At 37.6% G+C, this 22,132-nt stretch overlaps 1 protein-coding gene across 4 annotated transcripts in view; it reads left to right on the plus strand.

Annotated features, from left to right (window-relative positions):
* The window catches only part of LOC128643579 (phosphatidate phosphatase LPIN2), a 212,554-nt gene extending 191,189 nt beyond the window's left edge, over positions 1-21,365 (plus strand). For all 4 annotated transcript variants that reach the window (XM_053696421.1, XM_053696420.1, XM_053696419.1 and 1 more), the window contains 4 exons: positions 7,743-7,895; positions 13,211-13,325; positions 14,188-14,291; positions 20,421-21,365. In XM_053696421.1, coding sequence (XP_053552396.1) covers positions 7,743-7,895; positions 13,211-13,325; positions 14,188-14,291; positions 20,421-20,565 — 517 coding nt within the window. In that variant the 3' untranslated portion in view covers positions 20,566-21,365. The remainder of the gene's footprint in view (positions 1-7,742; positions 7,896-13,210; positions 13,326-14,187; positions 14,292-20,420) is intronic.
* The last annotated feature ends 767 nt before the right edge of the window (positions 21,366-22,132 follow it).

Here is a 22,132-nt window from a genome sequence, read left to right on the forward strand (position 1 = left end):
CAAAATCCTATCAAAACGTCATATTACTACATTGCTTTACTTGAACAATTTAACAGTTTCTGTATGTATAAAATAAAAAAGAAAACCTCATCTCCAGAGTTTTGGAGTTTTTCTTTCTATATAACAACCTAGGACGGAAATCAAATCAAAACTAAACAAAACAAGAAGATAAAAATAAATAAAAAGACAACCTAAGTCCCCCTCCCCGTCGCGGGCCCCACCAATTAAGGGGCATAGCCTTCATTGTCCCTCTCACCCATATCCATCCATTGTTGTGGGAGTGCCTCTTTTATAATCAAGAGTAAAAATGCTGCCATTTTCTTTAGCGGATATATGAATTGAAGCTGGATTGCGATAGGCCATGTTAATATTACTTTTAGCCATTTGTGAAAAAAAGCTCTAAGCTATTTTTCCTGGAGTATTTTATTTTATTGTAACTCTACTGTCATTTGTAATTTAATGATAGTGACAAATTCTTCTATACTAGGAGCACCTGGTGACCTCCACTCTCTAAATATTCGGTTTCAAGCAACCAGAATCAGCATATTTATCAGCTGCTGATCTCCCACAATTGTGGGGTTAAAGAGCAAAAAAAAAAACACATAATAAGGGAGTAAGCTTAAAGTTATTTTGAAGTATATTATTCAGCCAGAAATGAATCTAGCCCCAGTACTTTTTAATTTTCGGGCAGAACCATAAGCAGTGCATAATGGCTGCCTTCTCTGCTTTACATTTGTAACATTTGCTTTTTGATTATCCCTGGACCACATATTAACTCTATCTGGGTTAAGGTAGAAATTATTTATCACTTTCAGTTGTGTTTCTCTCCAACTAGTTATTACTGTGGCGTTTTCAGATAAAGTTACACTTTTCATAATATCATATTATTCATTTTATATTAATTTCAATTTATAACACAACAAAAGACAAGTCAAAGTAAATATATGAAGTTTCCATGTACAATACTGAGTATATATGATTCAAAGTCAAATAATACATCTTCCATTTTATATGGGGTGCACACTTTTGCTTCTTAGATAATGCTAGGCATTAAAAATAGCTCTAAAAACAAGTCCAAACAAGTTAAATACATGCCAGCATATGGGAGATGTCTTAGAAAGAGGTAATCTACAGAAACATACCTTTAAAAATAATGGGCTAGATTATAAGTGGAGTTGAAAATATCGCTTCTGCGAAAGCGACATTTGTTCTCAATTTATTAATACCAGTGCACGCAAATGTGTGCTGGTATTTCAAGTTAGGTGCAATGTGAATGCGTTTGCATTGCATGGAAGCTTTGCGATCACGAGAGTGTGCTTCCTTAGGCTCCATATACATATATATTTATTGAGAACACACAGTGTTTTTAACACCATAAAACTGTATTGTGCTGTTTTTTTTTTCTTTCCTAAGATATGGTGAGCCAACAACGTAGTCAATTACTGTTCAGATATCACTCCTGGCCAGCAGGAGGAGGCAAAGAGCACCACAGCAAAGCTGTTAAGTATTACTCCCCTACCCACAATACCCAGTCATTCTCTTTGCTTCTTTTAAATGGAGGAGGTGAATTTTTTTGTGTCTGAAGAAAATTGGATTTCTTTTGCTACAAGCTACAAGTTTTTGGCTATAGCTGTACTCCACGTCAATCTCTTCAGTAGAGTAGTGAGGGCTTTAAAGCACTTAGGAACTTGTAAAGTGGGCTTTGCTGCGTTTTCCTAACATGTTGCTGCCCTAGTACAGAAAGCCAGAGTAGGTTTACTCTGTTCTTTCTTTTTTAAACAGGTCTCTGTAAGGAGTGGCTTCCATTCACGCCGGGTGAGCTGTCCTCTTGCCGGACAGCTAGATGTGCAGGTAAGTGCCTATTAGTCTTCTTGGGCTAGGAGGCTGGCACTGTTGGGGTTAATTTGAATCCAAATCTGCATTTATTGTGGGACTGAAATCCTGAGTTAAGGATAGATTATGGCAGTGGCGGGCACGTTTATTATGTGACTTTGTGGCTGAAATCATGGTCAGCGGATGTTACCTTTTAAGTCCAAGCTTTCATTGCGTCCTTACAAGGGTAAGACCTCGTTTGGCCCTGGTTTTGCAGAAATAATCTCTGACTTTACTGGTGGAAAAGGGTTTTTTCTACCAGAAGACAAGAAGAATAGATCTAAAGGACGTCAAAGTAATTTTCATTCCTTTCGTAACCCCAAAGGAAAGTCTTCCTCTTCCAAGCAGGAACAATCCAAGCCTTCTTGGAAACCCAATCAGTCTTGGAACAAGGGGAAGCAATATAAGAAGCCTGCAGCTTAGTCTAAGTGGGGGGCAGACTTTCTCTGTTTTATTCAGCTTGGGTACAAGATGTCCCAAATCCTTGGGCTGTGGACATAGTGTCTCAGGGTTACAAAATAGAATACAAGACTTTTCCTCCCAGTAACAGGTTTCTTCTCTCAAGATTATCTGCAGACCAGATAAAAAGAGAGGCATTCTTGAATTGTGTTCGGGACCTTTCTTCCCTGGAAGTGATAGTTCCACTTCCTGATAGGGAACAGGGTCTGGGATTCTATTCCAATCTGTTTGTGGTTCCTAAAAAAGAGCGAACTTTTCGTCCTATTTTAGACCTAAAGTGTCTAAACAAGTTTCTCAGGGTACCATCCTTCAAAATGGAGACCTTTCAGTCCATTCTTTCGTTGGTACAAGAGGGTCAGTTTATGACGACCATAGACCTGATGGATGTGTATCTTCATGTTCCCATTCACAGGGGTCATCACAAGTACCTGAGCTTCGCCTTTCTAGACAAACACTTTCAGTTTGTGGCTCTTCAGTTTGGCCTTGCCACAGCTCCCAGAATATTTTCAATAGGATTTAAGCAGCTCTCATTCTATTGGCTAATTCAAATTAGCCAACAGAATGAGAGCTTGTTGAATCCTATTGGCTGATTTGAATAGCCAATAGGATTTTTAGCAGCCCTAATTCCTATTGGCTGATTCAAAATTTTCAGCCAATAGGAATGCAAGGGACCCCATCTTGAATTGCGTCAGGATGGACCCGCTCCACGCCAGCTGGATGAAGATCGAAGAGGCCTCCTGGATGAGGACTTTACTGGCTGGATGGATCCTTCAAGCGGGACTTCAACAACTGTAAGTGGATCGTCGGGGGTTAGTGTTAGGTTTTTTTAAGGGTTTTTTGGGTGTTTTTTTTTTTTTTAGTTTAGGTTCATGGCAATGGGAAGCTTAGGTAATTTTAGATAGTGTTTTTTTTTTATTTTGGGGGGGGGGATTGGTTGGCTGGTGGGTTTTACTGTTGGGTGGTGTTTGTATTTTATTTTTGAGGTAAAAGAGCTGATATCTTTGGTGCAATGCCCCACAAAAGGCCATTTTAAGGGCCATTGGTAGTTTATTGTAGGCTAGGGGTTTTTTTTATTTTGGGTGGGCTTTTTTATTTTGATAGGGCTATTAGATTAGGTGTAATTCTTTTTTATTTTTGATAATTTATTTGTTATTTTTCGTAATTTAGTGGGGGGTGTTGTAATTTAGTTAGTTGTTTTTTTTAATTAGATACTTTTTGTAATTTTTAGAGTAGAGTTAGGATTTTTTTATTGGTTGTTTATTTTTATTTAATTGGTAGTTAGCTTAATTTTAGTTTAATAATTGTAATAGTTTAATTGCTAGTTTAAAATTATTTTTTTTATTTTTGACAGGTAAGTTTTAATTGAATTTAAGCTAGGGGAATTGTAATTTTAATATAAAGTTAGGGGGTCGTTAGATTTAGGGGTTACTAGTTTAAATTTATTTTGATGTGGTGGGGCTTTCGGTTTAGGGGTAATAGCTTATTTTAGTATATTTCGCTGTGGGGGCTTTCGGTTTAGGGGTTTATAGGTTTATTATAGTGGCGGTGTGGGCGGACAGCAGATTAGGGGTGAATAATATTTAAATAGTGTTTGCAATGCGGGAGGGATTGCGGTTTAGGGGTTAATACATTTATTATAGTGGCAACAATGTCAGGGAGCGGCAGAATAGGGTTTAGTACATTTTTTAGTGGCGGTGATGACGGGAGCGGCTGATTAGGGGTTAATACATTTATTATAGTGTTTGCTATGCGGGAGGGCCTCAGTTTAGGGGTTAATAGGTAGTTTATGGGTGTTAATTCACTTTGTAACACTTTAGTTATGAGTTTTATGTTACAGCTTTGTAGCGTAAAACTCATAACTACTGACTTTAGATTGCGTTACGGATCTTGTCGTTTTAGGCTGTAACGCTCACTTTTTAGATGTTCCGCAAAACTCGTAATACCGGCGCTATGGGAATCCCATGAAAAAATTTAATTTTTACATGTGCGGGACTGACGTTGCGCTACAGGCTAAAAGGTTTGCGGTACACCTATACCGACAACAACTTGTTGTTGCTGCAGTGCTGTTTTAACGCTGAAAATGCCATATTTTCAGCGTTACAAGCCGCAACGCAAAACTTGTAATCTAGGTGTTTGTTTCTTATTGCTATTTCTTCTGCTTGGAGGGTCTCGGAGCTCTCAACCCTGCAGTGTGATTCGCCTTATCTTATCTTTCATGCTTATAAGGCGGTTCTTCGTACTAAGTTGGGTTTTCTTCCTAAAGTGGTTTCTGGTAGAAATATTAACCAGGAAATTGTTGTTCCTTCTTTATGTCCTAATCCTTCTTATCATAAGGAACGTTTGTTGCACAACTTGGATGTTGTGCATGCTCTAAAATTCTACCTACAGGCGACTTAGGATGTAAAGGTCAGAAAGCTACAGATACTTCTATTTCTCTCTGGTTGAGAAGTATGATCCATTTTGCTTATGAGACTGCTGGACAGCAGCCTCCTGAGAGAATAACAGCTCATTCCACTAGGGCTGTTTCGTCTTCTTGGGCTTTCAAAAATGAAGCTTCTGTGGAACAGATTTGCAAGGCTGCAACTTGGTCCTCTCTGCATACTTTTTGCAAATTTGATACTTTTGGGAGAAAGGTTCTTCAAGCAGTGATACCTTCTGTTTAGGTCTGCCTGTCTTGTTTTCCCTCCCTAGTCATCTGTGTCCTCTAGCTTGGGTATTATTTCCCAGCAGTAATTAATGACGTCATGGACTCAACATATCTTAGGAAAGAAAACAAAATTTATGCTTACCTGATAAATTTATTTCTTTCCGGATATGGTGAGTCCACGACCCCACCCTTAAATGTAAGACAGTTATTTTTTACTAAACCTCAGGCACCTCTACACCTTTGTGTTATTCCTTGTTTCCATTTTCCTTCGGTTGAATGACTGCGGATTGTGGGTAGGGGAGTGATACTTAACAGCTTTGCTGTGGTGCTCTTTGCCTCCTCCTGCTGGACAGGGGTGATATCCCAACAGTAATTAATGACGTTGTGGACTCACCATATCTGGAAAGAAAGAAATTTATCAGGTAAGCATAAATTTTGTTTGTTTTTTAAATAAAATTAGAGATACTTATATATTTATAATTTTTTTAATAAAGCAACACTATACATAATTTTAGGGGCAATTGGGGGACATTATAAAATTAACCAGAGGTCATGTTCATTTTATGAGTGCTAATTGCTACAGCGAGCTCGCATTAGCAATAACCAGCCACTTGTAATGGTTGGTTATTTACCACGCACCCGTAAAAGGGCAAATTTGGCCATTTACGTGCGCATGAAAAATTAGCGCTCCACTTGTAATCTGGCCCAATATTAGGTCTAAAAACTAGAGTATAGGGATAGAATGGTAACTAATTTTGTTCCGTACAGGTGGTGAGAGTCCACGATCCATTACTCCTAGGAATTACTCTCCCCTGCCACTAGGAGGAGGCAAAGATTCCCAAACCCCAAGAGTTCTATAAAACCTCTCCCACCTCACTGGTAAATCAGTCTGACAGCCTCTACCTAAACTTATTTCTGCCCTTTCTACTAAATCATTTACCACTTCTTGGGCTTTTAGGAATGAGGCTTCTGTTGATCAAATTTGCAAGGTAGCTTCTTGACCTCCTTTGTATACTTGTTCTAAATGTTACCATTTTGATGTTTTTGCTTCTTCTGAGGCAGCCTTTTGGTAGGAAAGTCCAGACAGTGGTCTCAGCTTAATGGTTTTTGCCTGTGAGTCATTTTTAAGTGCATAAAAGTCTGAGTTGTGTTCTTTTATTTTATTTTTTTGGCTATAAGTCAGATTGATTTACCAGTGAGTTGGGAGGGGTTTTATAGCGCTCTTGGGGTTTGGGAATCTTTGCCTCCTCCTAGTAACAAGGATGAGTAGTTCCCAGGAGTCATGGATCGTGGACTCTTACCACCATGAAAATAAATTAAATTTATTAGGTAAGCATAAATTATGTTTTCTGTATTAATATAACAGAGGTTCATAACATATACAATATTTAGATACTCATTAATATCTCTGAAGTTGCCTTCACAGCAAAACAGACCTCTTATACTCTCTATAGTCTGAACATGAAGGAACATAACTTACTGCTAAATTATATTGAAACCCTAGTATGCAGTGATAGCTAAAGACATACTTTAACTACGTAGCTCGGTAGTTTCATTGATAATATTTTACATAACTGGTATACAAGGCCAATAAGTCAGTAAGAATAGAATAACCCTGACTTCAGAAGAAGAATGTAAGAAGGACCTGAGATATCTAATTAATGAATGCTAGGTGTAGCAGCACAACTACAACTATCACTAGATAATACTATAGACTGACTTCAGAAGGAGAATGTAAGAAGGACCTGAGATAGCTAATGAAAGCTATGTGTAGTGGCATAGCTACAACCATCTCTAGATAATACTATAGACTGACTTCAGAGGGAGAATGTAAGAAGGACCTGAGATATCTAATTAATGAAAGCTAGGTGTAGCAGCACAACTACAACCATCTCTAGATAATACTATAGACTGACTTCAGAAGGAGAATGTAAGAAGGACCTGAGATATCTAATGAAAGCTATGTGTAGTGGCATAGCTACAACCATCTCTAGATAATACTATAGACTGACTTCAGAAGGAGAATGTAAGAAGGACCTGAGATATCTAATTAATGAAAGCTAGGTGTAGTGGCAAAGCTACAACCATCTATAGATAAAGCTACAATCATCTATAGATATTACTATAGGATGACTTCAGAAGGAGAATGTAAGAAGGACCTGCGATATCCAATGAAAAGCTAGGTGTAGTGGCAACGCTACAATCATCTATAGATAAAGCTACAATCATCTATAGATATTACTATAGGATGACTTCAGAAGGAGAATGTAAGAAGGACCTGAGATATCTAAGTAATGAAAGCTAGGTGTAGCTGTGCAGCTACAACCATCTCTAGATAAGGGACTACTATAGGCTGACTGGGAGCTTAAAGATATGATCTAGGAGGAAAACCCTCTTACTTAGAAAACATCAGCAGTACTGAATCGCCATTTATTATAAAGCATTAACAAACAATAACATAAGGGAAGTCCTACAAAGAAGGCTGCTCCAACCTTCTCATTGTGAGAGTCTAGTAGTTAAAATTACAAAATCATTTTTATGCCATTGACTCTCTTCCTGTTAACATATAATATGAATACACACAGTCAACATATATTATGAAAAGTATGTGATTTCAAACTGGTTTAACTTTTTCTTTAATACATAAATGTGGTAACGATGTTCAGTTGATTCTCTATCATGATGGAACTTATACTGAGATTTTATTGCTCTCTTGCTCACAACAGTGGTTAAAATGTTTGAGTATTTTTCTGTTTCATTGCAGGAATGGGTACAAATTCCTGTACTGCTCAGCTCGTGCCATTGGGATGGCAGATATGACAAGGGGATATTTACACTGGGTTAATGACAGAGGTACTATCCTACCCAGGGGACCACTAATGCTGTCTCCCAGCAGCCTCTTCTCTGCATTCCACAGGTTTGTTTTGATTTAATATTAATTATGATACAACTTTACAGACGTTGTTGCTTATTTTATATACTTTTCCACTTAAAGGGTCATGAAACCCAGAATTTTTCTTTCATGATTCAGATAGAGAATACAATTTTAAACAACTTTCTAATTTACTTCTGTTATCTAATTTGTTTCATTCTCTTGGTATCATTTGTTGAAAGAGCAGCTATGCACTACTGGTTTCTAACGGAACACATGGGTCAGCCAATGACAATCAGTATGTATATATATATATATATATATATATATATATGCAGCCACCAATCAGCTGCTAGAACCTAGGTTCTTTTCTGCTCCTGAGCTTGCCTATATAAACCTTTCAGCAAAGGATAACAAGAGAAGGAAGCAAATTAAATAATGGAAGTAAATTGGAAAGTTGTTTAAAATTGTATTCTCTATCTGAATCACAAAAGAAAACGTTTGGGTTTCATGTCCCTTTAAGTCTCTAATGATAAACTTAAAAAGTAATTTGATAGATTTCTCTATTTTTTTTAGTTTCAGTACTGAGAGTATAACACTTTCTTTTAAGCTAGTGGATCAGGCTTATTTATTTATTATACCAGTTTTTTTTTTACTATAATACAATCAGGTAGTAGAATCCAGTATTATCTATTGTTTGTGTTTTGGTTGTTGATTTCACAAAGAAAGGTCATAATGTTCAGTTTTACATCTGTAATCTATATTCACCTATTTGTACCATTTGTTAGCATTATTTTTGTTATGCAAATAAAGATAAAATACTTAAAGGACCATCATAGTGATAAAATGAAATGCTCTAATTCGTGAGAGCATGTCATTTTATTGCTGTCAACACTGCAAAGCTTGTGTTTAACGCCCATAAAGAGATTAAACACATAGTCAAAGTACAGATCTGTGTGAGGTGTGTAATGGAAGATTTATAATCCTTTATGGTATCTTCTTTCTCTGCCCCCCTTCGTTTCCTCGTTTGGCTGGGCTGTAACTGTTAACTTAGGATGTAGAGAGTGGGTGGGAGTGTTCTCTATGTTACAGTCTGTAACATAGAGAACACTCCCACCCACTCCCTACATCCATTCCTAAGTGCTTTCAGAGGTCTGGACTTCATATAACACACAAGTGATTTGGATGTTCATTGGAATTTTCATTAAAAAAAGAGTTCATCCCAGTGGGCCGGCATAACATTGTAATAGAAGCTTTACTATAGGCACAATATTAACTCTTTTCAAGGATAGATAAAAAAAAAAAGGTAGAAATCCTTTTTCTCTTGCAAGATGTATCGAGTCCACGGATTCATCCAATACTTGTGGGATATTCTCCTTCCCAACAGGAAGTGGCAAAGAGAGCACCCACAGTAGAGCTGTCTATATAGCTCCTCCCCTAACTCCGCCCCCCAGTCATTCTCTTTGCCTGTACTCATAGGAAGCTGGTAAAGTTTAAGAGGTGATAGAATTTTCGTTTAATTTTAGTTTAATTTTTCTTCAAGAATTTTTTATTTTCAAATGGTACCGGAGTGTACTATTTTTACTCAGGCAGAAGATGGAAGAAGAATTCTGCCTTGAGTCTGATGATTTCAGCAGCTGTAACTGAGATCGAGTTCCTTCCCACAGAATCTGGGGAAATACAGTATAGCCTGCAGTGTGGGGAGCGGCTGGTGCTTACAGACACCTTGAGGTATGTGCAGTCTATATATAATTCTGAGGGGACCCGGTTCAGAATTAATGATCTGCAGTTTGGCACTTGTGGGGCAAGTATAGTCCATAACAAATGGGGACTAGTCCTGTGCTATTCTTATTGAAAGTGATTTTATTCAAAGTTTTTTTATTGAAATGCTTTATTTATGTTTCATGGCACTTCTGTGGGGCTTAACGTTCTTGGGATGAGACACTGTGATTTCGGGCAGGTTGAGAGCTGCTCGTTTATGCTAGGGGGTTCCACATGGCCTGTATGTTCTTTCTAACCGCTTCCCATGCGGTCTATTATGGTTCAGTCTCCCATCATAGCAGATGGGCGGGGCCTATTTTCGCGCCTTCAGTGCGCATAGAGAAGCCGGAAGAGACGGTCGCATAGCAGATTCCTCTCAGGGTCTTCATTTTCCTATAACTGTGTTGGGTTATCAGTTGAAGGGCAGGTAGGCGCCACAGCAGAGCTGTGGCGAGGTGACATCCAAATCTAATTTCTCTGCGTCTGACTGCTTGGAGATTGAACGCCTGATTTTATCAAAGCGTGGTTTCTCTGAGTCTGTCATTGATACCTTGATTCAGGATAGAAAGCCTGTCACCAGGAAAATCTATCATAGGATATGGTGAAAATATCTTTATTGGTGTGAATCCAAGGGTTACTCATGGAGTAAGATTAGGATTCCTATGATATTGTCTTTTCTACAAGAAGGATTTGAGAAGGGATTATCAGCTAGTTCCTTAAAAGGACAGATCTGCTTTGTATATTCTTTTACACAAGCGTCTGGCAGATGTTCCAGGCGTTTAGTCAGGCTTTAGTTAGAATCAAGCCTGTGTTTAAACCTGTTGCTCCGCCATGGAGTTTAAATTTAGTTTTTAAGGTTCTTCAAGGGGTTCCGTTTGAACCTATGCATTCCATAGATATTAAGCTTTTATCTTGGAAAGTTCTGTTTTTAGTAGCTATCTCTTCGGCTCGAAGAGTTTCTGAATTATCTGCTTTACAGTGTGACTCACCTTACCTTGTTTTCCATGCGGATAAGGTGGTTTTGCGTACCAAACCTGGATTTCTTCCTAAGGTTGTTTCTAATAGGAATATCAATCGGGAAATTGTTGTTCCTTCTCTGTGTCCTAATCCTTCTTCCAAGAAGGAACGTCTGTTGCACAACCTAGATGTGGTTCGTGCTTTAAAGTTCTACTTACAAGCAACTAAAGATTTCTGTCAAACATCTTTGTTGTCTATTCTGGAAAGCGGAGAGGTCAAAAGGCTACGGCAACCTCTTTCTTTTTGGGGGAAAAGCTTCATCCGTTTGGCTTATGAGACTGCTGGCCTCTACTAGAGCAGTGGCTTCCACATGGGCTTTTAAAAATGAGGCTTCTGTTGAACAGATTTGTAAGGCTGCGACTTGGTCTTTGCTTCATACTTTTTACAAATTTTACAAATTTGATACTTTTGCTTCTTCGGAGGCTATTTTTGGGAGAAAGGTTCTACAAGCAGTGGTGCCTTCCGTTTAGGTACCTGTCTTGTCCCTCCCTTCATCCGTGTCCTAAAGCTTTGGAATTGGTATCCCACAAGTATTGGATGAATCTGTGGACTCGATACATCTTGCAAGAGAAAACAAAATTTATGCTTACCTGATAAGTTTCTTTCTCTTGCAATGTATCGAGTCCATGGCCCGCCCTGTCTATTTAAGACAGGTAGTATATTTTATTAAAAAACTTCAGTCACCTCTGCACCCTATGGTTTCTCCTTTTTCTTCCTAACCTTTGGTCGAATGACTGGGGGGTGGAGTTAGGGGAGGAGCTATATAGACAGCTCTGCTGTGGGTGCTCTCTTTGCCACTTCCTGTTGGAACAGAGAATATCCGACAAGTATTGGATGAATCCGTGGACTCGATACATCGCAAGAGAAAGAAATTTATCAGGTAAGCATAAATTTTGTTTTTTTTTAATTGTAAAGACTACATATATGGCATTTGATTAGCTAAAGTTTACCATTCACGGGGGTTAAACACATAGAGCTGCAGCATCACTAGTGATACAATTACTTGCTCTAATGTCATTTTGTCGCTATAATGGCCATTTTAGTCGAGCATTTTTTTTTTAGTTATGATAGACTAAGTTGCCACTAATTTAGATTTTTAGGTAAGAGACGTAAGAGGAGGTGATTTTATAAAACTTCAGATTTAGTTTAATTTAGTCTCCAAAACAAGTGAAAGTTAAGATGTAAATAAATGAGACAAAGGTTTAACCACTGATAAAATGTCCTCTCTTCTAAGTACCGATATGGAGCCCATATCCTGTATAAACTCCCTTATCCAAATAATTTTATATAATTCATTCTAAATGTTTCCACCCCTTGCTTTATCTCTCCCCCCGCTCTCTTTTGCTTTTTCGCTCTCCCCCCTCTTTTGCGCTCTCTCCCCCTCTCTTTTGCGCTCTCTCCCTCTCTCTTTTGCGCTCTCTCCCTCTCTCTTTTGCGCTCTCTCCCTCTCTCTTTTGCGCTCTCTCCCTCTCTCTTTTGCGCTCTCTCCCTCTCTCTTTTGCGCTCTCTCCCTCTCTCTTTAGCGCTCTCTCCCTCTCTCTTTTGCGCTCTCTCTCGCTCCACCTCTTTTGCTCTTTTTCTCCTCCCTCTCTTTTGCTCTCCCTCTCTCTTTTGCGCTCTCTCCCTCTCTCTTTTGCGCTCTCTCCCTCTCTTTTGCGCTCTCTCCCTCTCTCTTTTGCGCTCTCTCCCTCTCTCTTTTGCGCTCTCTCCCTCTCTCTTTAGCGCTCTCTCCCTCTCTCTTTTGCGCTCTCTCTCGCTCCACCTCTCTTTTGCTCTTTTTCTCCTCCCTCTCTTTTGCTCTCTCTCTCTCTTTTGCACTCTCTCTCGCTCCACCTCTCTTTTGCTCTTTCTCCTCCCTCTCTTTTGCTTTCTCTCTTCCACCTCTCTCTTTTGCGCTCTCTCCCCCCTCTCTTTTGCGCTCTCCCCTCTCTTTCTCTCCCCCCCCCCTCTCTTTTGATTTCTCTCTCCCCCCTCTCTTTTGATCTCTCTCTCACATGCCCGGCCATGCCCACTCCCGCCCATCGTTGTCACGCCGGACAGCAGATCAGGTAGACTCTAAGGCCAGGTGTGTTTGTCCTTGCGCTGTCTCTACTGCGCATGACAGCTTTGGACAAACACACTTGGCCTTTTATATTATAGGATTGTTATTTCACATACAAGTTCTTACTGGATAACATGCTAAATAATGTGGAGCGAAAACCAAGTGAAGTTATGCGGTTGAAATGTAGGCCAAATAGCTAAAAACATGCAGGTATAAAAATGTATTCTAGAAGCATATTATAATTATTAACAAAATGTGCTATGGTTTGCTTTTTCTAGAGCAGTTCAGGTACACACATTTTGAAAACACAAACAAGTATGTTTTTAGATGATCTGCTTGTGTGGCCACTAAGAAACCAAATGCAAATGAGCTCCTACACTGATTTGCACAAGCTCGTTAAGGCACACTACAAAAAAAAAAAAAAACACAATAATTGGTAGCATATTCCATGAGTTGAAGAGGGAGCCCAGTCAAAATTACCTCTGTGGGGATTGTAAATATTTATTGTTACTATTTTTGTGTCACTTTTTTGATGTTTTAGGGAGGTCATAGAAAAGAAACCTGAAAAGTTCAAGATTGAGTGCCTTGATGATATCAAAAACTTATTTGCTCCCTACAAGCAACCATTTTATGCTGCTTTTGGAAACCGTCCCAATGTAAGTATGTTCTGTGAGGTAATGAAAATGTTTCAATGATTCTTGTGAGGTTTGTCAGCAGCTGACCCATAACGTTTACCCCCTTGTGAGAGAGGACTGAGATTGTACAACCATAGCTCGGTGTCATATACCGCACAAAAATCTATATATCGATTTCTCTCTTTTTATAAGTTACTCATTTTAAACACTTTTTTTTCAGCAACCCTTGTTTAGGTTTTCTCTTTTTTTTTTCCTCTCACCTTACACTCTCTTTTTGAATATTGTTTTTTTAAGTAAAAATGCTTTTTTTTTTGTTGTATTTTTGAGCTATTGCCATCTTACTGTATTATGTTTTTAATCATGAATTTATCACAGTCCTTTTTTGGACATGTTTGGAGAGAGGCCTTGTGTTCGGGACCTTTGCTTGAGGTAAAACTCAATCACGTAAACATTTTTTTTTCTGTTTTGTATTTTTTTCCCTTAATCTCTCTCCTATTTTATGTTCAACAAAAGCGGCTGAGAGCCAAAGGATATCAAGAGAAATGAATCCCCGTGGAAGTGTGCATCTTCCCAACCTCTTCAGCCCGGGCTCATTTCCCCATGACTCATTGTTTCCTGAGGCCCATAGCTTGGGAATATGAGCAAAATCCCTGGATTGCTGCTCTGCTTCTGTGTTGAAATGTTTAGAGTTGGATGCTTTGTAAAGAGCCTTCTGCCTCTCATTACAGTAACTTTATTGCTTTAAACACGCATTTTTTCTTCTGCTGCTTGACAGTTTGTGTCTTGAGATGATGATGTGCGGCTTTGCTCATTTAAATATTTTGTATAACGGAGAACTCTGTAATGTGATCATTTAAAAACAATCATTTTTATTTTATTACAGGATGTTTTTGCTTACATGAAAGTAGGAGTACCAGAATGTAGAATATTTACTGTGAATCCAAAAGGCGAGTTAATACAGGAACTAACAAAAGGCAACAAGACATCGTAAGGACCTTTTTTTTAATTACATTATAGCTTTTTCTATTGTCCAAAACCAATAAAATAGTAACATGTAATGATAATGGATCAATCGCACTGATTTACAGTTATATGGCTCAATTAATTTCCTAATTATATTTTTTAATGTATCAATTCCATTAGATCACTGTATTCATGTATATATGCCCATGTGCAATCTGTATATACAGTACAACATAATAATAATAATAATACATATTAAAATATTTGTCTGTCTTTCCATTGAATCAATGCAAGATAGGTAGATTTGTTTGTACAAGTTAAAAGAGCAAGACTGTATTGTAAGCTCCTTTAAAGCCATTTAGCCAAAAAGTTTCTCCCCTTTAAATTTTTTCCAGTGATCCATTTTACCTGGTGGAGTGTATTAAATAGTTTACAAATTGCTCCATTACCCTTATTTTGGCATTTGAAATAGCTGATTTAGCCTGTAGTATCCCCACCTATACTGAAAGTTTCTATACTGGAGTCTATGCTATTGAAAGGCTGTGTAAACACAGCCAGCAGAAGAAATTACACTCCCAGTGGGGTTCAGATTAGTTAAGTAATCAAAAATGTTCCACTGTTCTCATGAAGTATTGAGCTTTGGTTTACAAACAGATATAATATATTTATTTATTTATAATCTATTTACTTGCATTTTAGTACTGTGTTGTGCTAACTCTTAAATAACTCCCTGGGCATGACCACAATGTTATCTGTATGGCCTGCATCAACTAGCAGTCTCCTGTTGGGAAAAGCCAATAAAAAAAACATATGATAAGTGGCTGTCTGTGGTGGCTTAGAAACAGGCAGAAATGTAGAGGTTTAAATGTTTTATAAAGTATATTAATATAACAATGTTGATTGTGCAAAGCTATGTAATGGGTAGTAAAGGTGTTATCTATCTTTTTAAACAATACCAGTTTTGGTGTGGACTATCCCTTTAAGGTAACAGTCTCAGTAGTGCATTTGACATCCAACAACAGTATTATTATTATTAATATTCCAAATTACATAGCTCCGATTCAGATAAGGAAAAGGTGTATATGTTTACAGTACTATAAAGTCTGGGATAGCTACTCTTCTTGAATGATTTAAAATACTAACATGACCTGTATTAAGTTATGCCATTGTTTAACATTTCTACATGATAGGGTTTTTTTTAGCAAGGTTTGCATTCCAGTACTTATGGATGGTTATACAGTTTGTCAAGTATTGGCTCATACTCATCCTTCAACTAGAGCAGTTGGGATTCACTTCTAGTGCTTACTAAACATACACTCCAATGATTTAAAAAACAAATGCCAGATATGGCTGAGGGAAGCAGCATTTGGCTCTTTTTTTTGGCACTAGATTTTTTTTGTGTGAAAGTGCAAATCCAGATCTTTGTGTGTTGTACTTTCAGACTAATACATCTGGCCCTGGAAAGAGGCCATATTCAGCATTTATTTAGCAAACAAATTGCCGAATGCACATGTCTAGCGCTTATGTTGCCCCAGAGGCTCCCTTTAAAAACATACGGCTAGATTGCAAGTTTAGCGTTAGGCTTAAAAAGAAGCGTTGGACGATCCCAACGCTGCTTTTTAATGCACGCTCGTATTACGAGTCTTGAAGGTACAGGTGTACCGCTCACTTTTTTGGCCAGACTCGGAAATACCGCAAATCCACTTACGTCAATTGCGTATCCTCTTTTTTTCAATGGGACTTGCATAGCGCCGGTATTAAGAGTCTGACAAAAAGTGAGCGTTAGACCCTCTCCTGTCAAGACTGGTACCGCATTTAAAAGTCAGTAGTTTTTTTTTTTTTTTACACTACAACGCCGTAGCATAAAACTCTTAACTAAAGTGCTAAAAAGTACACTAACACCCATAAACTACCTATTAACTCCTAAACCGAGGCCCTCCCACATCGCAAACACTAAAAGAAAATTTTTAACCCCTAATCTGCCGAACCGGACATTGCCGCCACTATAATAAATATATTAACCCCTAAACCGCCACACTCCCACCTCGCAAACACTAGTTACATTTTATTAACCTCTAATCTGCCGCCCCCAACGTCGCCGCCACTACTATATTAAAGTTATTAACCCCTATATCTAAGTCTAACCCTATCTCCCCCCTAACTTAAATATAATTTAAATAAAATAACCATCATTAACTAAATTATTCCTATTTAAAACTAAATACTTACCTATAAAATAAACCCTAAGCTAGCAAGATGTAACTAATAGTTGCATTGTAGCTATGTTAGGGTTTATTTTTATTTTACAGGCAAGTTTTGTATTTATTTTAACTAGGTAGAATAGTTACAAAATAGTTATTAACTATTTAATAACTACCTAGCTAAAATAAAGACATAAGTACCTGTAAAATAAAACCTAACCTAAGTTACAATTACACCTAACACTACCACTATAATTAAATTAATTCCCAAAATTAAATACAATTATTTAAAGTACAAAAAAACCAAAACACTAAATTACAGAAAATAATAAACAAATTACACCTAATCCCCCTAACAAAAAAAAAGCCCTACCCTACACTAAATTACAAATAGCCCTTAAAAGGGCCTTTTGCGGGGCATTGCCTCAAAGTAATCAGCTCTTTTACCTGTAAAAAAAAATTACAAATCCCCCCCAACATTTAAACCCATCACCCACACAACCAACCCTACTCTAAAACCCACCCAATCCCCCCTAAAAAAAAAAACTAATACTAACCCCCTGAAGATCACCCTTCCGGGAGATGTCTTCATCCATCCGGGCAGAAGTGGTCCTCCAGACGGGCAGAAGTCTTCATCCAGACGGCATCTTCTATCTTCATCCATCCGGCGCGGAGCAGGTCCATCTTCAAGACATCCAACGCGGAGCATCCTCTTCTTCCGACGGCTATGACTGAATGAAAGTTCCTTTAAATGATGACATCCAAGATGGCGTCCCTTCAATTCCGATTGGCTGATAGAATTCTATCAGCCAATCGGAATTGAAGGGACGCCATCTTGGATGATGTCACTTAAAGGTACCTTCATTTAGTCGTAGCCGTCGGAAGAAGAGGATGCTCCGCGTCGGATGTCTTGAAGATGGACCCGCTCCGCGCCGGATGGATGAAGATAGAAGATGCCGTCTGGATGAAGACTTCTGCCCGTCTGGAGGACCACTTCTGCCCGATTGGATAAATACGTCTCCCGGTAGGGTGATCTTCAGGGGGTTAGTGTTAGTTTTTTTTAAGGGGGGATTGGGTGGGTTTTAGAGTAGTGTTGGTTGTGTGGGTGGTGGGTTTTAATGTTGGGGGGGATTTGTATTTTTTTTTACAGGTAAAAGAGCTGATTATTTTGGGGCAATGCCCCGCAAAAGGACCTTTTAAGGGCTATTTGTAATTTAGTGTAGGGTAGGGCTTTTTTTTTTGTTAGGGGGATTAGGTGTAATTAGTTTAAAAATCTTGTAATTTGTTTATTATTTTCTGTAATTTAGTGTTTTGGTTTTTTTGTACTTTAAATAATTGTATTTAATTTTGGGAATTAATTTAATTATAGTGGTGTTAGGTGTAATTGTAACTTAGGTTAGGTTTTATTTTACAGGTACTTATGTCTTTATTTTAGCTAGGTAGTTATTAAATAGTTAATAACTATTTAGTAACTATTCTACCTAGTTAAAATAAATACAAACTTGCCTGTAAAATAAAAATAAGCACTAAGCTAGCTACAATGTAACTATTAGTTATATTGTAGCTAGCTTAGGGTTTATTTTATAGGTAAGTATTTAGTTTTAAATAGGAATAATTTAGTTAATGATAGTTATTTTTATTTATATTTATTTAAATTCTATTCATGTTAGTGGGTGTTAGGGTTAGACTTAGGTTTAGGGGTTAATAACTTTAATATAGTGGCGGAAACATTGGGGGCGGCAGATTAGGGGTTTATAAATGTAGGTAGGTGGCGGCCACATTGGGGGCGGCAGATTAGGGGGTAATAAATATAATGTAGGTGTCGGCGATGTTGGGGGCAGCAGATTAGGGTTTCATAAGTATAATGTAGGTGGCTGCGATGTCGGGCGACAGATTAGGGGTTAATAAGTGTAAGATTAGGGTTGTTTAGACTCAGGGTTCATGTTAGGGTGTTAGGTGTAGACATAAATGTATTTTCCCCATAGGAATCAATGGGACTGCATTAGGAGATAAACGCTGCTTTTTTGCAGGTGTTAGGTTTTTTTTCAGCCGGCTCTCCCTCATTGATTCCTATGGGGAAATCGTGCACGAGCATGTTCAGCCAGCTCACCGCTAACGTACGCACCGCTGGTATTGAGGTGAGACGTGGAGCAAAATTTTGCTCTACGATCACTTTTTTGCGGTTAACGCCGGGTTTGGAAAAACCTGTAATACCAACGCTGTCTGTAAGTGAGCGGTGAGCATAAACTGCTTGTTAGCACCGCATAGCCTCTAATGCAAAACTCGTAATCTAGCCGATAGTATTTCTTACTACCAGTTTTTCTAGTGTTGCTTTTTTAAAAATGTCCCCACTCTTCCTTATAGAATACTTCTAGTTGGGATTTATTAGGTTTTCTCACATGTACTGTGTGTTTGTAAACAACCCAGGGAAGAATATTCAAGTCTGGAGACTTCAAAGTTCATTTGGAAACCTTTATCTTTAATTTTATGGTTCATTCTGAGTGTTTTGAATCATTTGAATATCCAAATTCTTTTCAGCTTCTATTTCTTCAATGGCTGGGGTTTATTATCTTCCAGGATTTGTTGATTTATACGTACAACGCGCATACAACACAGCATACAACGCGCATACAACACAACATACAACGCACATACAGCACAACATACAAAAGAACTAGTTACAGCATGTGGCCAAATGGTGATGTTCCTTGGAGCTGCATTAAGGTCATGCTAGCTTCAAATCAAACACACTGAGATGCAAACCCTTTTGTACATTTTCTAGATGCATGAAAAACACTGAGGGGGCTGCATTTTCAAACCAGAGTGGGCATTCAACATTTTTGCTTTTAACCTAACTTTGTGTATCTAAGCAAGTGCTAGCTATTTTGTGTTTAATATTTATTTATTTTTTCCTTTTGGGATATCTATTGTATTGTATTCTATAATATGTGATAGGGAGGTTTAAAAAAAGAATACAAATTCTGAAATTAAGTTTGATTGGAAACATAGGTGTGTAGTTAATTGATTCTGAAAATCTATTTTTTTCTGTATATATGTGTTTTGAGAATCTATTGCTTATCTTTCTCATATACTTGAGCTTACAGTGCACCCTTTTCATTACAATTCAATTTTAAACAGATTTTTTTAATCAGTTGTAAAATGGGATTACTATGGCTCAGTGACTGGGTTGCACTTGCCTCCTGGGCTATAAGTTGCCAGTCCTCTCCTGAAGCCAAGATATATAAATCTGTCATCTTAGCCTTTTAATGAAATCCACACCCATGCAAGAGAGAGTGAAATGGAACTTTCCCAGCAAGCCTACCATTCTGAATCTATTGCAATGCTCAATTCTAGGATAAAATGGATTTCACTACATTCCAGTGCTGTTTGCACATGGGCAGCAACTCTTCTTCAAATACCTGTAGTGTATCTTAAAGGGCCACTAAACCCAAAATCTTAATTTCATGATTCAGATAGAGAATAGAAATTTAAACAACATTACAATTTACTTCTATTATTTATTTTGCTTCATTTTTTAGATATCCTTAGTTGAAGAAAAAGCAATGCACATGGTGAGCCAATCACACAAGGCTTCTATGTGCAGCAACCAATCATCAGCTACTGAGCATATCTAGATATGTTTTTCAGCAAAGAATATCAAGAGAATAAAACAAATGAGATAATATAAGTAAATTAGAAAGATGTTTAAAATTGCATTCTCTTTCTAAATCATAAAAGAAAAAATGTGGGTGTCATATCCCTTTTAAGTTCCCTAATGACAACACCCATGATAAGTGGGAGGTGAATAGCATGTATTTAGTCTTTAATGTGTCTTTAAGCTAATTTGAATCTAAATTAGATGAAAGTTGTCAGTAAGCATATTTTTTATTTACCATTTTTTATTTTGTTTTCTTTTTCATATATTTGATATGTACATTCATTTTTTTTGTAGGTATAGCAGACTGAGTGAGCTGGTGGAACATGTTTTTCCACTGCTTGATAAAGAACAGAATTCTGCATTCACGTATCCAGATTTCAGCTCCTTTTCCTTTTGGAGAGAACCGTTGCCAGAATTAAGCATGGCCGACTTGACATAACTGATGCTATAAAAACTTCTTGAACTGCTAATCGACATTAAATAATTTATATTGAAGATTACTTACCTGAAGTATTACCAGTTGGGAAAGCTGGCATTTTATCTTAATATCGGATGCCTCTGAACCACTTTGTCGTACAGTCAGTCCATAATTTGTAAACAGTAGAAAATATTGTATACTGTTGATATTCAGGGAGTTAATGTAAAAATGATTTTATTTTAATACAATATCCCAATTTGTTGTAAATGAAATTTCTTTTTGAAGGAAACACATTTTATGTTCATTTCAGGATATGTTTCCAAGGCACTTTAATCTTAATAATGGCTCACAAATGTCTAATAGTTAAGTTCATTCTGTTGCCTTTTGAGATTAACCTCAACACAAGGAGGAATTTGCAGTCCTTTGCTGTGCAACTGTCTGCAATCCCTCTTTAGTGGTGCAGGGTTTTAATTCCAAACAATTAGGGGGGGGGGATTAGTCAATTATATATGTATGATGTGAAAATGTGTATTCTTGGTTATTTTCTGTATGAGAGGCGTCCTACAAGAAATTTGTCCGCATTGTATTTATTTTACAATCCTTTTCCATTTCAGGCCACTTAAACAATCTGTGCTATATGGCAGGTTGGTGTGGAATTTAGTTTTATGATCTGTGTTAATCTAAGGCGAAAGTCTATAAAAATGTTTGCTTCATAAGCAATTTTGTTCATATAACATCCATGTTAATGTGAACATAACTTCTGTACTTTAAATTTGTATTTCAAGTTTCCAGCGAAAATAAATCAAGCTGCAAATGTGAAACATTTCCACTTCTCGTCTGTTCTGCCTAGAGAAGTTTGTTTGTAATTTGCACCCACCAACTTCTGATCTACCCCATATGTATCCATTATTGCAAATTCTCAGATTTTGTACAAGACACAAAAGCTACTTGTTGGTAACAGAAATGTTAGTAAAGCAAAGATGTTTGTGACTGAAGGGGTAGAGGAGTATTTATTTGTTATAGGTACAGGGAGTGCAGAATTATTAGGCAAGTTGTATTTTTGAGGATTAATTTTATTATTGAACAACAACCATGTTCTCAATGAACCCAAAAAACTCATTAATATCAAAGCTGAATAGTTTTGGAAGTAGTTTTTAGTTTGTTTTTAGTTTTAGCTATTTTAGGGGGATATCTGTGTGTGCAGGTGACTATTACTGTGCATAATTATTAGGCAACTTAACAAAAAACAAATATATACCCATTTCAATTATTTATTTTTACCAGTGAAACCAATATAACATCTCAACATTCACAAATATACATTTCTGACATTCAAAAACAAAACAAAAGCAAATCAGTGACCAATATAGCCACCTTTCTTTGCAAGGACACTCAAAAGCCTGCCATCCATGGATTCTGTCAGTGTTTTGATCTGTTCACCATCAACATTGCGTGCAGCAGCAACCACAGCCTCCCAGACACTGTTCAGAGAGGTGTACTGTTTTCCCTCCTTGTAAATCTCACATTTGATGATGGACCACAGGTTCTCAATGGGGTTCAGATCAGGTGAACAAGAAGGCCATGTCAT

The sequence above is a fragment of the Bombina bombina genome, unplaced genomic scaffold (genome assembly GCF_027579735.1).
Source record: "Bombina bombina isolate aBomBom1 unplaced genomic scaffold, aBomBom1.pri scaffold_565, whole genome shotgun sequence".
NCBI classification, from domain to species: Eukaryota; Metazoa; Chordata; class Amphibia; order Anura; family Bombinatoridae; genus Bombina; species Bombina bombina.